At 32.7% G+C, this 17,173-nt stretch overlaps 1 protein-coding gene across 1 annotated transcript; it reads right to left on the reverse strand.

The window, feature by feature from the left end:
- Window positions 1–380: 380 nt before the first annotated feature.
- Window positions 381–17,147, reverse strand: AAPT1 (aminoalcoholphosphotransferase 1). The gene is made up of 20 exons (XM_088112233.1): window positions 16,924–17,147; window positions 12,578–12,775; window positions 12,157–12,166; window positions 11,998–12,048; window positions 11,643–11,720; window positions 10,939–11,014; window positions 10,825–10,847; window positions 10,643–10,743; window positions 9,754–9,848; window positions 9,583–9,651; window positions 8,243–8,312; window positions 4,579–4,642; window positions 4,464–4,504; window positions 4,268–4,352; window positions 3,231–3,293; window positions 2,028–2,086; window positions 1,870–1,922; window positions 982–1,054; window positions 728–774; window positions 381–615 (listed from the first exon to the last, which is right to left on the reverse strand). The coding sequence occupies exons 2-19, from the start codon at window positions 12,712–12,714 to the stop codon at window positions 753–755; spliced, it is 1,170 nt and encodes a 389-aa protein (XP_087968359.1). The 5' UTR covers window positions 12,715–12,775; window positions 16,924–17,147; the 3' UTR covers window positions 381–615; window positions 728–752.
- Window positions 17,148–17,173: the final 26 nt, after the last annotated feature.

Below are 17,173 nucleotides of genomic sequence, written 5' to 3' on the forward strand. Positions count from 1 at the left end.
CAATTAGACCAGATAGCATTTCCTATCTTTTCCTTTCAAATGTCGAAGAAATTTATAAAATCTTTAATAAATGACATTATTAGTAACAAAAGTTTTCCTCTGCAACATCACAAAAATGGATCGAAATAATTAATGTAACCTTTTCATCAAGGACTAAAAACTGAAAAGGAGAAAAAATTGAGTGACTAAACAATTGAGGCATTTATCCCAAAGAGAAGCACTCAAGTCGAAGTTGTAGACAAATCAACGATGTAGCTAATGAAAACACTTCTATCTCTTCATAACGCAACTCAACTCTTAATTTGTAATTACAGTTTAAAAATTGCCAATGAATATTTTGGTAAGGTTTTCTTAATGTAAATAATTTTCTTGTGATTCAATTACTCAAATAACCATATTCAAATATATATCAAAGGATAATATGCAGATTTTTTTGTCATATTCAAAATTAAAATAAATATTTATAGTGGCTGAATTCAAACACTCAACAAATAGATCTCCTAGTCTATCTGTGAATCAGCATATAATTACAAGCTCCAAGTTAGTTCAAATTTGTCAAATAAAGCAAAATTAGTACTGACCAAAGCCTGGCCAGAATTTGGCTTGACTTGCAAGCTGAAAAGAAAAAAAAATTATAACGACTCAGAAAGATAAATCGAAAAGAAAACTATTACTTTATAGATTGAAATTGACAATTTAAAATTCAAAATCACTAGTAAAGGCATACCGAAAGGAAATTCTGGGTAGTAGATTCAAGCTTCCTTCCTAGTTATCCTGCAAGTGTACAAAAGTAAGAGTTAGTATCAGAGGCCATTGTTCTTGAGAAAAATTGCTGTATTGACAAAAGCAAGGATCGATCGATGTAAATAGCATACAAAACAATCTTTTTTCATATGAACAAACAATAAATTAGACTTCATACTGGAAATTATTTAAAGGGAGTAACAGATGCCAAATTCTACATGTATATGGTAATTTTACCTGAAACAATATATTCCCAGGGCATTGGTAATTTCATGAATGACTGATGTGGCAAAATGCAAGTAAAGTGCCACTGTGTTCATAGAAACAGAAGAATCCTTAAGTAAAACAAAGAGAGTCATAGGGATAAAGTATAAAGAAATTTACTCCACCTCAAATGTTAGGCCAAACAAAATTTAACGCAGTACAGCACAGCAATGCTGATGTATCAATTTCTCATGATCGAAATAGTTTGTTAATACTTGATAGTAATTTCTTAGTAAGATGAGCTTCTTTATGTTACAAGCACAACAATACAAACCATAATCATAAATAAACATCTGATACAAAAAGATTGATAGCCAAACATTGGTGTATGCCACATATTTGTGGTGTCAACTCTTTTTTGATAATTTCAAAAAGTATTTTTGCATTGGAATATCTAAGGATTTTGGAGATGGTGAAATTATTTTTACCATTAATATTGTGGAAAATAAATAAATATGTTCAAAGACAACCAAAGTAGTTATGTTATGATAAAGTCTACTCAGCCAATTTATGGTGCTCGTGTAAGTTCAGGTTATGGCGCCTTTCTGTTTCCTTTTTTCTATTGTACTTTTTTCTTTCTCTTTTTAAAGAATATCTTTGCTTTAGAAAGTAATTATTGAACACTCACAAGCTAATCTACACCTAGAAAGAGAAACAGAGAGAAATGCAAAGATAGATATATGACATGACAAAAGATAGAGAGAAATAACGAGTTTCTTGTGAATTGTAGGAACTACTATTTAGGTGTCAATATATGACTAATAATTCACTTTCCTAACTCCTAATAAAAATCAGAAGTATCAATATATAACTACAAATTCACTTTCCTAACTACTAAGAAAAAGGAGAAGGCATTTATACCTGAAAATGCACAGTAACCAAGAAGAACTAGTCTCTCATCTAATAAAGGAACCCTGCAAAGATACACACACATATATAAACGAGTTTTAGGATAAGAAGCAAACGAACATGAAAAGCATCAACTAATGAAATTCAGAATGAAAAATCACAGTACATACCCGTCATTCAGCCTTGATGCAAGGACATTAGCAATGGCCAATGGGAGATACACGAGGGACTGAACAAGATAAATAATGCCTAAATCAATTATCTTAGTGTAATACAAACAATAATAATCAATCACTGAAATGGAATCATCTAAATGTTTTCTGGCATGTTTTTGGTAATTCCACCAATGATGGACAATGATCATCAAGATTAATCTCTACACAATAATATAATGTTATACCACTAAATACATAATCGATAATCTAAAAATTTCTTATATGGAAATTCAATCCAGAAATTTTCCTCCAAAAGTGCGTGACTTAAACTTTTATCTATGAAAGGATTTTTACTGGAATTTTATTCTTAAACGCTTCAAAGAAAATATCACTGACATGTTTGGCGTTGAAGTTTTCCAGTTTTCAACGGATTGGTTTTACAAAAGCCCTACAGCCATCGAGCTTCAGCTCAATTGGTTGTTAATGGATCAATATTGATGACTGAGTAACAAATTTGAAACTTGAAAAATAAAGATTTTCATTGAATAAGAGGGCATTGTTATGAATCAATATTTGATGTGTAGAAACTAAAATTACTCTAGTGCCACAAGAAAAATATCATTACAAATATTAGAAAATGGTTTTGGAGGCAAGCAATGACTAGTTCCCCTCATTTAAGACGCTCAAGATGATCATCAACAAATCCCGCTAATTTGAAAAGTATACCAATTACATACTACCATTGAAGAAAAAGAGTGTATTTGAATAAAAACTCCGAACATCCATCCCTAGCCATCATGCTCTTGTTTACATGACAGATTGAAATACCACGGTTTTTCTTCAAAGAGAAAAAATATAAATTGAATGCTGAAAAAGTGTACAGAGGGGTTGCTGAAATGGTGTTTTGTGTCCATAAAGGAGGCTGCATATATAGGCTAATGTTAATCATTCGATGCAACAGTTTCTCAATAATCCAGACACTATTGGAACAATAATACTCATAACCTAAAGGATATCGAGAATCTTAAGGGATTGAGACTCGTACAATCTGAGTTTTATAGTTATAGTAAAACATATATGAAAGAGAAGTCTACTGAAAGAGTGGGTAACTTTTGGCTCGCGACATCATTGTGTTTCAATAGTTTTATAATGAGGACAACGGATAAATCAAGTGTCTTAATAAAGTAATTCAGTATGTAACATTTACACAAAACATACCATGCACATGCCAGTTTTTAAACCCTTAGGTTCGTCACATAAATGAGCCAAAATCATCCTTCCCTGCAAAATTAAGCTTCCCTCATAAAAATCAATAATACATGGAGTTGTATGTATAAGGAAGCTAGCAGCAATATATATAAAAGGTTCTAGAACAGACTGCAAGAAGATGAATTTGTGCTTACTAGGAATATATCTTTCAAATTCATGATTTGTGATGTAAACAGGGATTGGGATAAAAATATCTTAATATCTCTTTAGTAATTAGGAAACATATCCCTAGAATCTACACATTCATCTTCAGCACATTTTGTTTCCTCTTTTAAGAGAATGTGATTGTTATAGGAGCTAAGAATGTAATTATTATGATTGTAACTAATAAAATATTTCTTTTATCCCTCCCGTTGTTTCCACTGATACCACCTCCAGCTGCTGCCAGCCTTGAAGACTGGTGAGACAAAAAGTGTTTTTTTTCCTCAATGGTTGAGGTGAAATTAACTCCTATGGTGGGTTCCTACCGGTTTGATGGTCGAAACTATTTGCAGTGGAGTCAATACATTCTGAGGATTCTAAAAGGAAGGTCAGGATTAGACCACATCAATGGTGGAGAATCGGGGTCAAATGAACCTAACTTTTAGGTTTGGGATAATGAAAATTCACTAGTGGATGTGGCATTCCATAGTCCCGAGATAAGACAAAATTATATGTTTTATACCTCCGCTTACGAAGTTTAGGATGACCAAAATAACACATGGTCTTTGAAAAAGGATTTTGCTGCTTGTTATATGACAATGAAAGAATAACAGACCGAGTTCTCTCTATTACAATATATACTGGAATATATTATAATGATCTTCCAAATGTGGTAGGTCCCTACCGGTTCGATGCAAATTTATTTGCAGTGGATTCAGTCTATTTGGAAGAATATATTATAATAATCTTCCAAACGGGGCATAAAATAGTCTGAATGCTGCTATAAAAATTGAAAATAACAAGAAAAGCCAAGCATTTTTCAAATTTAAATACAACTGCCATACCACAAGGTATCCAAAAGTAAGTCCTGTCCCAATAACAACTAAATGTGGATATCTCCCCATGATGTCTGATGGTGACAAATAATCCCTGCATCAAAAATCAGCCTAGTGTTCATAAGAAGTAAAGAATAATGGAATAATGTGCATATGTTCAAACAAACTGGGTAAAAATTTGATGCATCTTGAGTTGAGTTTATACCACATAAGAACTCCTCCCACAAGTACAACAAACGGGTAAAGCTGCCCAAGAACAAACACATTAATAAAGCATCCAGATCTTAGAAGAACATCATCATATGGAAAAAATATATTACCATTGCCAGTGCAAGTGGCATGCTTCCATTCCTTGCCTTCACAACCTTATAGACATTAGTAACACTGCATGTAACAAAAAAATAATGTTGACCACCAAATAAGCTAAGTAAAACAGCCTACAGAAATAACAGGATCATTCTGTAATTAAATTGGTGTAAAACTTTAACCTAATATCATATAAGCAGATATTTGTAGGCTAATTATTATCAGATTCTAGATGTGATTTAAGGTACTGAATTCTGTATACTCTAAAATAACACCAAATGATCATAACACTAAAGAAGAATGTCATAGTACTAGAAAGGATTGATTTGAAAGAAAGAAGACTCTTATTCAGGTAATTAATTTGAAACAGTAGAACAACTTCTATATATAGAGAACTCAAACCCTAAAGTAATAATTACAAGAAATTTCTAGAATGTGCTAACAACTTCTAACAGATTCTAGTAATACATTTAATATCCTACCAACAACTTTCAGTATTGCATTTAATATCCTACTAATAACAAGACTAAACATATCTTGAGATTATAGGGTTTAAAGGAAGTAAAAAATGAATAGACTCTAAATACTAGGTTAATAGATTAATATGGGGAAATTAGTGGTACAAAGCACTTGGCCCTATTTCTGTAAAGGTATTTAAGTTGCTTTAAAGCCTCATCTCTATTCACAAGATCTTGTGCAACCACTTCCATTAATGTTTCTCCCATGCTAAATTTAGCACAAATAGGTTTTGATCTTCCAAAAACCACTTCAAATGGGGTGCAGTATGCAGCTACTAGGAAACTATTATGCCAATATTCAGCCCAAGGTATAAACTCTGCCAAATGGCTGTTCAAAACAAAAGCACCTAAGATAAGGTAATCAGTATTCTATAGAGTACCTTGGTTTGCCCATCTGACTATGAGTGGCAAGTTATACTCACATTCAATGTAGTTCCCTGTAATCTAAAATTTATTTCCACAATAGACTCAAAAAAATAGAATCTCTATCGCTTAAATGGAAATTGTCCCCATCTAATGACTCCCTTAAGAAAAATCCCAGCTATAGACCTTCTAACTCTCCATATTTACTTAATTTGTCCAGTACTACCAACAATACATAAAAAGTTTTCGATTCACAAAGACCCACTATAAAATCGACATTGATCTCATATGTTTGTAGAAAAATGTTAGAGATATCACATTGATTAAAGATATTGTCAAATTATAGTCTATATAAATGGATGCAAATCTCACCTTACAAACCAACTTTGTAAAGTTGAATTCACTTTCTAAATTAGCATTAGAGTCTATCCTATCAAGATTCATTGATCCTATCATGCCATTACCGAGCCATTTTGGGACCTTGATTAGAGATATGACCAAATTATAGATACAAGAGGTTGCAAAGTCAATTTTATATTGTTGAGTTACGCTTAAAGTCTATCCTCTAAAAGAAAGAGTAATGGCTACAATAACCATGTTGTCTATGGGAGTGAAGCTTGGTATTTACTTCCCTATTTTACATGATAGGCCACTACATACTCCGTCATTTTTTAACATATGGGGGTATTATTATGGTCTTGCATTAAACAGATTTGTCCCTGATTTGATAATAATTTGATCTACATCTCTTGGTAGAGGGAGTACTTTAATTTCTTGAAATAATATTGCATATTTGTGTAAAACATTTTTTATTTGGGTTGCTGACAACTTCCTCTTCATAAACTAGAGCTTGGACATTACGTCAACTTCCTCTTTGGCCTATTTCTTTAGAGCTTTTTATAAGATATCATTGCTATGGATGGACTTGGATCTCCTTGTATTTTGATACTGTACCATGCATGTTAAAGTTTGCCAATTTGTTCCAATCTTCCCTAAAGTCACCAACCATGCCACACCAGGAATCATATCCCCTCCCCCCAATTCAGACAAACACCAATCTCCTTCCCTACCATAATTTCCAAACTGCACACTCATTCATGCTACAGCCTTGAGTAGGTTCTCTATTTCCTTCTCCTAATCTTACATAATGGGGCTCGGTTGCCTTAGGCAAGATTCCCCAACTTTTCATTACCTTGCTAGATATGAAACTATGACTAGCCCTACTGTCTATCGTGGTCATAATATCTTGACCCTGCAATTTTCCTTTTAGCTTCATAGCTTGTGGTTGTGTTCTGTCATGCCACCTGCTGAACATATTGAAAGATTCATCCATTAACAAGCCATCTTCCCTAAATTCTTGTTTATATTATCTTCCTCTTCCATCATGGTTATTTCCCATCGTTGTTCACCTCTTCCATCATGATTATTTCCCCATCATCACTCACCTCTTCATCCTCAGCCAATATTATCACCCACAAAGGTTTTTTCAGGACATTCAGGTACCTTGTATTGAATGTCATCGTGGCAGTGAATCCAAACGGTGTGTTGTTTAGATGAACAATGGTACAAGTAAACACCATGTGAACCAGAGCTTCCACTCAAGAGGTAGTTTACAATGTTGAAGGAGTTCACACTTGAGAGAGAGATTGTTGAAGTTCAAGTATGCCAGAGCCCTCTGTTGTGTAAAAAATAAGGTGAGCAACATATAAATGAAAATGACCTACAAATCCACTGCCTAATGGTTTTGGTTGAAGGTGGTGTCAAACTCCCTTGTGTTGTTGACTCATGACTGATTGGTGAAGATCATTTGGTGTTTACCCCCCTCAAATTTTCCAACATTACTGCCAGTGTTACCATCATTATTCCTTTTTCTGCTATCTATAGGAAAATCCTAGTACATCTTCATTAATGAATCATAAGTCAATATACAAGAAAACATGACATCACCTTTAACTAAAAACATTAAAGCAATCAGAATAGTTAGTCTTTCTCACATATATGTTGCTCAACTTACCCATTTCTACACAATGTAGGGCTTCAACTCAAACTTCAATTCCAATGGGTAGCAATAACAATGAAGGTGGCAACATAGTGATGGTTGTTGTAATGATAACGGTGATGATGATAGTTTGAGTATATTATAAACACAGCAGTTCTTAACAGCTGTCACTAGAGCAACTCTTATAAATAGATTTCTATAACTGTCATTAAGAAAAAATATAATTCAGTTAATCTCTTTTGTCCTTTTCCTGCTTTTCAGTTTTCTACATAGTATCAGTGCTTAGTGATTCTTATGGCTGACTTGAACCCTAATTCTATCTTATCAAAGATAGCAACAGTAACTAAACCAATTTCACAAATATTTCCCTGTTTTTTGAAAATGAATGCAAAATAGATTCCTAATCAAGATAAAAACCATTCCAGCTGCTTTTTTTTGCTGAACACATTTTTGTTTTGAAAATTGCATTTTAAAACCAGAAACTCAACCACCCAAGACTGCCACCTGACTTAAAGTATCTAGACAGTAGAAAGAAAACTATAGGAAACTATAAAACATTTGAAATGATACAATATAGGAAATTATTTTCTATATTCAAACTACCTTGATCTCAGTTTCACTCCATCATCAATGCTGAGCATAACTAGTTACAAAATAACAACCAAATGATATATAGTTCAACATAAATGAAAATATGAGATATCAGAGTTCGAAATAATTAACAGATTTTGGGCCAAGAAGAAGGGAGTATTGCACATACTAAAAATGTTGAACATTAATAATTTTAGCTGTACATACTTGCATGTAACTGTCGGGGTAACACCAAAAGCTATCATCAAACACAATACAGCTTTGAATGTTGGGATTCCTGAAACGCACATAAGAAAAATAAAAATCAAGTTACTAATCCAAAACAACTATATCTAAACCAACAATTTTTATTACAATATACAGGACAAGCAAATGGAACCCACTTTAATATTTGAACCAAACAACCTTAACTTCATTACACCATATTTATTAGACAAGTACGCAAAAATGAATAGATATGATTGTGATTGGCTGGCTTCTTTTGTCAGTTTCAATTTATATGCTTGTGTTATTAATAAAGAAAGTCCATTTTAATTTCAATTTGTTTCTTGTTTCTAAAATTTTGCAGAGGAGATGGGGAAACAAGATTTTGTTATTTTCACCATTTCCTTGGCAATTTCCTGAAAGTAGAAAACAAGGTGACAAAAAGTAAATAATTTTTTAGTAGTTATAAAAACATATAAACTCAAATGAAAACTAAAAAACAGAGATGCACCCCACGTACTATTAAGTCTTACTAAGCAAAGAATGATCTACTCAGAACTATTGATTTATGATACACGGATAAAAATACAACATGTTTATCTGATAAGAAGGAAGAGCTAAACTGCTCTAAAATACAAAAAATCTATAGTTAAAAGACTGAAAGGTAACATTAATAGTTTTCCCACTTTCCATAGGTAAGAAGAGAAAAAGATTGCATAATTGCATTTATATTACCTAAACATGTAATAAACTAAATTATGACCCTACAAGTGTCATCATCTCATTTTAACAAATTAAAACTATTAACTAAATAAACTAAATATTATTTTTAATATTCTAGGACCATGCTATAAAATCTTTGAACCATTTTATTTTTCTTCTTCAAAGTGTCCCTATACTCATTATAGATGCATATTGTCCGTACTTAAAAAAAAAAAAAAGATGCCCAAAAAAGTTAATGAGAATTCAAGACTTCAACTAAAAAACTGTAACTAAATCTGGCAAATTTAAAGAGTCCAGTTAAGCGAATGCAGATGATTTATGCACACAGGAAAATATGTTCTTTATGGCTATTTACCCAAATACAAGCTCATATAACACAAGCAAGCATCAGAGCTGACCAGGACATCTTGTCATATGGTAATGAGTGAACATGAAGAATTAAATGTTTGATTGAAAATGAGGCCATATTGCAGTAAATATAAAATTGCTTCATGTAAAAGACAAACAACTGTACAAAAAGTTCTCTCCAGATACAAAAAATTGCATTTTAGGTGTTATGTATAAAACTTGGAAAAAGGTATAACAACTACCAAAATACCATAAAATGAAGAATGTCTTACCCTCAAGATAAGGAAGCCAACTTAAAAATGGCAAAGACTTTCCAAATGGCTGAGCCCACCACTCAGCACCTGTATAATAAAATAATAATAAATAATAATAATAAAAACAACATACACAGGATTCTTATGAAAGTTAGTAGTTGTGTGTGTAAACACAGCAAAAGTCCATACCCACGATACCAGTGAAAAAGTGACAAATGTATATTATCATCAAACCCTCTGTGGGCCCATTTATAACGGGCAGTATAAGTGTATTGGTGAAATAGCTGCATCCAAAAAAACATTTAGAAGAAATCAACATACCTAGTCTGTCTAACAGCATATGCAAAATATGGTGTTAAAATATAAGGTTAAATTTTGTCCTTGTCCAAAACTTTGTACCACTTTCAACCCCATACTTTTCAAACGAATGGATAAAGTCCTCATCAGACAACGATGTTTAACATTTGAAGATGTGGCAAATGGCATTGCACAATGGATTAAAGTTGTAGGTCCACATGGCTGTTTTATTGTTGACATAGTGCCCCTCAGAGCTTAGTGATGGTGGACCTAGAGGTGGAGGTTAGGATGGAGGGCAGTGGATAAGGTGGTGAGGCTGGTGGGGCTTACAAGGTGGTGGTTATGGTGGTGACCCTCACGGTGTTAGTGGTTATGGAAGCACCCAAAAGGCCAATGTGAGAAGCATGTCAACACTTAAACAGTGTGGATATACAATTTTAATCCACTGAGCAACGCCATCTGCTACATCATTAAATGTTTAAAGCGTTGATTGACACAGACTTCATTAATTCATTAATAAAATATAGGAATTAAAGTGATACAAAGTTTTGGACAATTACGCAATTTAATTTCAAATGAAAGTTCAAGGACTAAACATATTTAACCTAAACTATATAATCATGCCAAATTTTAAAATTTGTGATTTCACACAAGGGAAGAAGCCAGCTTAAGAATACGAAATATTTCATTACAATACATGAATACAAACAGGGCATTGCAAAACAAAATACTATCATATAACATATCGTATATCATATATTAATTGAACATGATAACTTACTGCTCCCAAGTTGCACCATAAAATGTAATTGCAGATATTAACCACCACCAGAAAGTACCTCTTCCACACATGGCTGTGCTCCCAAAAGCCAATGATTCAAACTGAAAAGAAGTTATCATATATGACAGTCTTTAATCTCTTCCAATCACTTAAGAGTAATAGCCAAAGTTAAAGAGACATACCGTACAAGCAAGTGCATCACACCCTGCAAATAAAGTTGAAAATTTCTTCATTAATAACAATAAGGTAAGCACAATGAAAAACAATCAAGTGAAAAACACAAGCAAGAAAATCACCATGATCAAAGAGCTCTCCTAATGGGCTTGAGGAGTTTGTTCGTCTAGCTTGCTTCCCATCAACAGCATCAAATGTCTGGAGCACCGACACACACAAACATATAAGAAACCAATAAAATAACTATTGCAAATAATGGAAACTTGGTCAAGTAGTAAAGATCTTCCATGGATAAACCATACGAATATTGCTTAGCTATGTGACATAGACTGCTCATGGAACAACTAAAGATAGTAAGATATAAATAATCAGAAAGGCAATGTGGAAAACATTAAAAACAAAGAGTTCGAATATTGATTACTTTTTTTGGAAATTTCACTGCAATATGAAACAGAAAGTCAGATGTAAACATGTTTCATAGTCAAGGGTAAAAGTTTTAAAAATATTACAATCATAATATAAAAGGTTTCAATAGAACCATTGAACCACTAGATTTGTACATCTAAAAGATTCAGTAATTCAAATCATTTACACTCGTGAAACAACACCATTATAATCAAGATTCGAAAAACTAGTAGTAGAGGCCAAATATCATGCGCTACAAATGAGATCACGATTCAAGGCAACTGATTACCACATCAGTAAAATTTATCTCACTTGGTTGCCATCAAGGCAGCAAAACAGGGCTACCCAAAATAAAGATTGAAACCAAAGTCACAGGGACTCAGAACTTCGCAAGTACCGCACCACAAGTATTTTATCCTACCTGGTATAAAAACAGAAGTAGTCCATGGGCAAAATGAACCCATCTTGGAGGAGCTGAGTCCAAATGTGGAGAGTATATCTGAAAAATAAATAAATAAATAAATAAATTTATGTACAATGTATCTAGGAATTCACTGTTTCAATACAGCCACTGTATAAAAATTTATGTACAAAAGAAATTATCAATAATGCATGAAAGTAACCAACAATCTTAAATATGCTTAATATACTGGTTTTAAAAATTGCCAATTTAATTCTATCATTTGACAAAATGACAAATAAAGTGGAGCATTGCGAACCTATAACTGCTATGACTTTAGGAAGTAGGAAGAATTATGGACTCGAGTTCCACTTACATAACCAATCAATGCAGACACTAATAAGAACATAAATCCCATAAGAGTTATCTGCAATCAAGAAATTTATAAATTTATTAGCACCAACTTAAATGCTTAAGATAACAACAGTAAAAACGAACAGGTGACACTACAATAAGAAAGGAGGTAAAGGTGTACCATGTTTGGACTGCAAAGATTTGAAGAATGCCGATATATCATGATAAATTAAACAAAAATGTATGAGTCAGTGTATTCAGAAGTCAAAAGCTAAAATTACAAAAATAAAAATAACTATTTTGTTGCTAAAGAGTAAATGATACTCTTATGAATAAGAGTGCATATATAGTTATAGCCAGAAATTTGTGAACTGACAATGACACTATTTAGCTACAGTAACCCTAAAAAACAATATTACTATTATTATAATAAATATTTATAAGAAAAGTTACATGTCTTTAATAAAAACACTCAATCTGCTCAAATGAAGTTCATAATCTGATTTATCCTTCTTGAAGTAAAGAGATATTTCTATATAAACAGATAAAGAAGTCAACATAAAGAAATAACTTAATTTCATTCAAATGATAAGAGTACTCACGGCATCCATAGGGGGAAAAAATTAACAAAGCGAGTCCAAAAGGGTTGCAGTACATATTTGGCCACGTAGGAATGATCTACTCCACTATATTTATATTTGTGCAAAGCTGCAACACCGTGAGACCCAATATAACCCATTTTCTCTTTGATATAAGTCCAAAATAAGCTTCAAGGATATCCCAAGCCTTAGCACAACCTGCTGAACTTGGAAAAAGAACAATTAGACCAAATAAATATAGGAATCTGCAAGATGCCCATTTGAAAATTGACAAAAGATTGAATTTGAAGATAAAAAAATCAACTTGAACGAATTTGAAAGGAAATCCAAAATGCAAAACGATTAACTGACAAAAGGCCAGAATTATAAAAGTATTTTACACTGAAATAGGGGAAAATAGATTAACTGCAAAATAGTACTTAGCAGCCATATTTAAATCAAAGTGCTTAAACTATAATAAGTAATGAAGTGGAAAACCAAGTTTCGTATTATTTAGTCAGGCTTTAGCACACTTAACATAAACCAGCTTACGATTATGTAAAGTGAACATTGTAATAGTTGTTTTGACAATGAAGGCAAGCTTCATTGGCTAATGTATTTTGAAAAGTGAACACAAATATGGCCAAATATTTTTCTATTAACTTTTGTTGTCTTCATTTGCTAGTCCATTATTTGATACAGCATGTACATTTTAACACTTCTTACAGTGTCACCTTACCTTGCATTTGGACAAGAGATTTCAAAAATTCCAAGAAATTGAAATACATGACATTTGAATTACTTGTAAGTTGTAATTAAATTCTCTTCATTTTCTAAATATTTTGTTTGCATAGAATAACTAAAATATCTTACATTTCAATGTTATTATCTGGATAAAGTAACTGAATTTCTCTTTTAAGATAAAGTTTCAAATCAACCGGTGTTCTACAACAAAGCAGTAAATATCTAAAAGAACATAAAGACACAACTTATAAAATATTAATTACTGAATTGAAGGTTTCTGTCAGGTTTTATTAACACCAAATTTGCATGATCTAAACAAACCACCCACCCAACTTTCTCAAAAACAAAAACACAAAGTAAAATGTTCATAGTTACAGCAACTAGACAACATAAATACATGCCATGAACTACAGAATCCAAGCCTAAACCTCACAAGCTTAGGCTGACACCCAATTGTGTTATAACCTCACATGAAATGGAACTCAATCAATACCTCTGAAAGCTAAAACCCAAAACTCGCATATAAGATTCCATAGTTCTTACAAAAACACCACTCGAAAATGGAAAACAAACATGAACACGTTCAAGAGCAAGATCAAAAGGGGAACTTTGACCTGATCCAAAAAGGAACAAAGCTATACAATGATATCCATTTAAAACCAATATTTCATAAGAAAAAAAAAATCTCAATAACAAATAACTTTTTTTAGCATAGGGGATGCTTCCAAATTGATAGAAGGATGTGCAAATGTTGAAAAGCAAAATGAAAAATGAAATGTGTGGCTGGAAAGAAATGAGAAGGGTTAAACTTCTTCTAAACACATGGAATCATTCAAATATAAACCGTGTTCCTTTGTTTGGTTTTCAAAATATATATTTTTCCAAACATTGTTTTCTAACCGTTCATACTTTTTTATTCCTAACTGTTTAATTTTTAAAAATTTAGGCATGAGAGACTTGTTTCAACTTTCAAGGAATCAAATATAGAAGTGGAAATATTTATTGAAATTATTTTAAAAATACCTTCATGGGAAACTAAGAAAAAAGAACTCAAAAAATAAACAAGATAAAGTGGATTAAGAATTATTTATTTTAAGGTTGAAAAAAAAATACCAAGAATTTCAATAATAGGTAGAGTTAGTATGCAGGTTATGTCTACAATGCAAATAGAGTATTTTGAATATTAAATTAATAATATAAAATCAATCCCTTTTGATACAAGAGATCATCTACATATTGAAATCCACCACTCACTCCATTGTATACCAACATCAAAAAATTGAAGGGGGAAAATACCAAGGCAATTTTCACCAATGGATAGCTACCACAAAAACGTGACACCACATTCAATTCAAAAACCTTAGCAATAGCTTTATGGGTCTTTCTCACTTATACATCAAATGATACCTTGTATTGAATGTCATCATGGCAATGAATCCAAACAGTCTTGTTTAGATGAGCAATGGTACAACCAAGCAACATCATTGAGTACTTGTGGACAAGAGCTTCCACTCAAGAGGTAGTTTACAATATTGAAGGGACTCACTTGAAAGGTAATTTCTTGAAGTTCAAGTGAATTGAGGTCCTACATTGTGTAAAACTGAGTAAGTTGGGCAACATATAAATGAAAATGATCTACAAATCTATTGCTTAATCGTTTCGGTTGAAGATAGTGTCAAGCACTCTTGTGTGTTGACTCATGACCGATTGGTGAAGACCTTTCGGATTTTATCCCCCTCTGATTTTCCAACATTACTACCATTGTTACCACCATTATTGTTTTAGCGAGCATCTATTGGAAAGCCCAAGAACATTCTCATCAAGGAATCATAAGTCAATATACAAGAAAACATGACATCAAATCCAAAACCTTGAGACAATCAAATTTGTTAGACTTTCTGACACATGTTGCTCAACTTACTCATTTCTACACAATGTAGGGCAATAGTAATGGTGAAGGTGGCAGTATTGCGATGGTTATTTTTTTTATGATAAGAGTGATGATGATAGTTTATGAGTATATTGTAAACAGAGCATCATTTCACTGCTTTCTCTAAATTAGATAGTTAGATTGTGCACAGCCTTCATTAGAACAACCCTTATAAATAGAGATTCAATCTCACACTTCTCACGTTGGCATTTTGGGTGCCTCCACAACCACCACCACCACTGTCACGACACCCTAATAACCACCGCCTTTGGGTCCATCATCACCAAGCTCATTACCTCCAAGCCCGCCACTGTAATCCCCACCAACCTAACCACTTTATCCACCAACAAGCCCTTCACCCTAACCCCCACCTCTAGGTCCACACCATCACTAAGCTCAAAGGGGGCTTTGGTCAGTTTTAATTTTTCTCTATCCGGCAAATTTGAACTAACTTAGAGCTTGTAATTATAAATTGATTCATAGATATAATGGGAGATCTATTTGTGATGTGTTTCAACTCAACCACTATAAATATTTGTTTTAATTTTGAATATGACTAAAAAAATCTGCATATTTTCTTTTTTATATATATTTGAATGTGGGTTAGACATGGTTATTTGAGAATACAAAGAATAGAATTGCAAGAAAATCATTTACATTAAAAACATCTTACCAAAATATATCATCCTTCATTTTTACATCCCAAAAGTATATTACAACTACTGTCATGGAAGCTTTTTAGTGCTATTGAATAATTAGGGCAATTATTTATGTATACTGGTCTTTTGTGTAGATTAGTTTCAAATACCGCTAAGATTTGGTTGTTTAACCAGTTCGGTCTATTATCTCTTAGTATTGGGGTATCAATTCCTTGCCTGTATAAGGGTTTTATCACTATCTGAATATAATATTCTTTTATATGCTCTGTAATTAATTGTCTTGATATTTAAGGGTATTGATTCCTAACATTGCTTAATATCTACTTCCTTTTCTACCTTTTTAATTACGTATTCCTCTTTAAATAAATCAGTTACTTCAGCCTTATACATAGTAAATATTTCTAATTTTGGTAGTGTCCATCTATTTAATGGGGATTCTATTTCTGAGATTATATGGTTATTTAGTTCTTCTTCACTTCTGCCTACGTCTTCTACATTTTTTTCCTTTGAAAGGCTTACCAACGGAGTCACTACCTCTCCTTAGGGCTTACTACCGTAAACACCTATCCTGCTGACCAACACTCAGTTTTTTATTTGGATCATTCTTTGTCTATTTTATTAAGTCTTATTCTTAAAGAGCCGAAGCGAAAACAGAGTAAATTCAAACACAGAAGCCTAAAACAACCAAAATCCCCTATATTCCCCTTAAAACAAAAGCAGAGTAAACTCAAGCACAGAAACCTAAAACAACTAAAATCCCCTATATTCCCCAAAATCTGGCTCTGATACCAGTCGGTACCAGATCGACAGCGGAATAGGCATTTAAAAGCATGATAAAGATAATATATAAAAACCACACAGAAAAGAAAAAAAATACCAAAATCATATTATCCAAATACTAAAAATAAAGCACGCAAGTCAATCAAAAAAATCGAGACACACAAGGCAAATAAACAAGAGAAAGAAAACAGCGCGTGGGATCTAGAAACCTCACTATAATGGTTACAAAAACAAAAACTAACAGGAAGAATTAATACCTTTTTGTATTAATTGATTAAATTGCCGCAACGAAATACGCTGTAGAGACCTTAATCATCCAATCGAAAAATCAGAGAATCTGAAATTCCAAGAAACAAAACGAGTGAAGAATTGAGAGAGAGAAAGCGAGAGGCGTTGAGCGAAACCCTAGAAATGAAAACGAGCTAGAATTGAGAGCGAGCTAGCGAGAGCGAAGTGAAAAGACGGTTTTGCCCTTGTCTAGTTTGCGGGACGTATTGTTTTCACTTT

The sequence above is a fragment of the Vigna umbellata genome, chromosome 4 (assembly GCF_029865625.1).
Source record: "Vigna umbellata cultivar VRB3 chromosome 4, Vumbellata_1.0, whole genome shotgun sequence".
NCBI lineage: Eukaryota > Viridiplantae > Streptophyta > Magnoliopsida > Fabales > Fabaceae > Vigna > Vigna umbellata.

Bases quoted from the DNA above. Each gene is read 5' to 3' on its own strand.
- AAPT1 (XM_088112233.1), bottom strand. From the start codon at position 12,714: ATGGGTTATATTGGGTCTCACGGTGTTGCAGCTTTGCACAAATATAAA. The intron at 4,643-8,242 runs GTATGTACAGCT...TGTTACATGCAG, and splicing joins ACCCCGACAGTTACATGCAA to TGTTACTAATGTCTATAAGG. The intron at 1,055-1,869 runs GTATAAATGCCT...CTATGAACACAG, and splicing joins TGGTTACTGTGCATTTTCAG to TGGCACTTTACTTGCATTTT.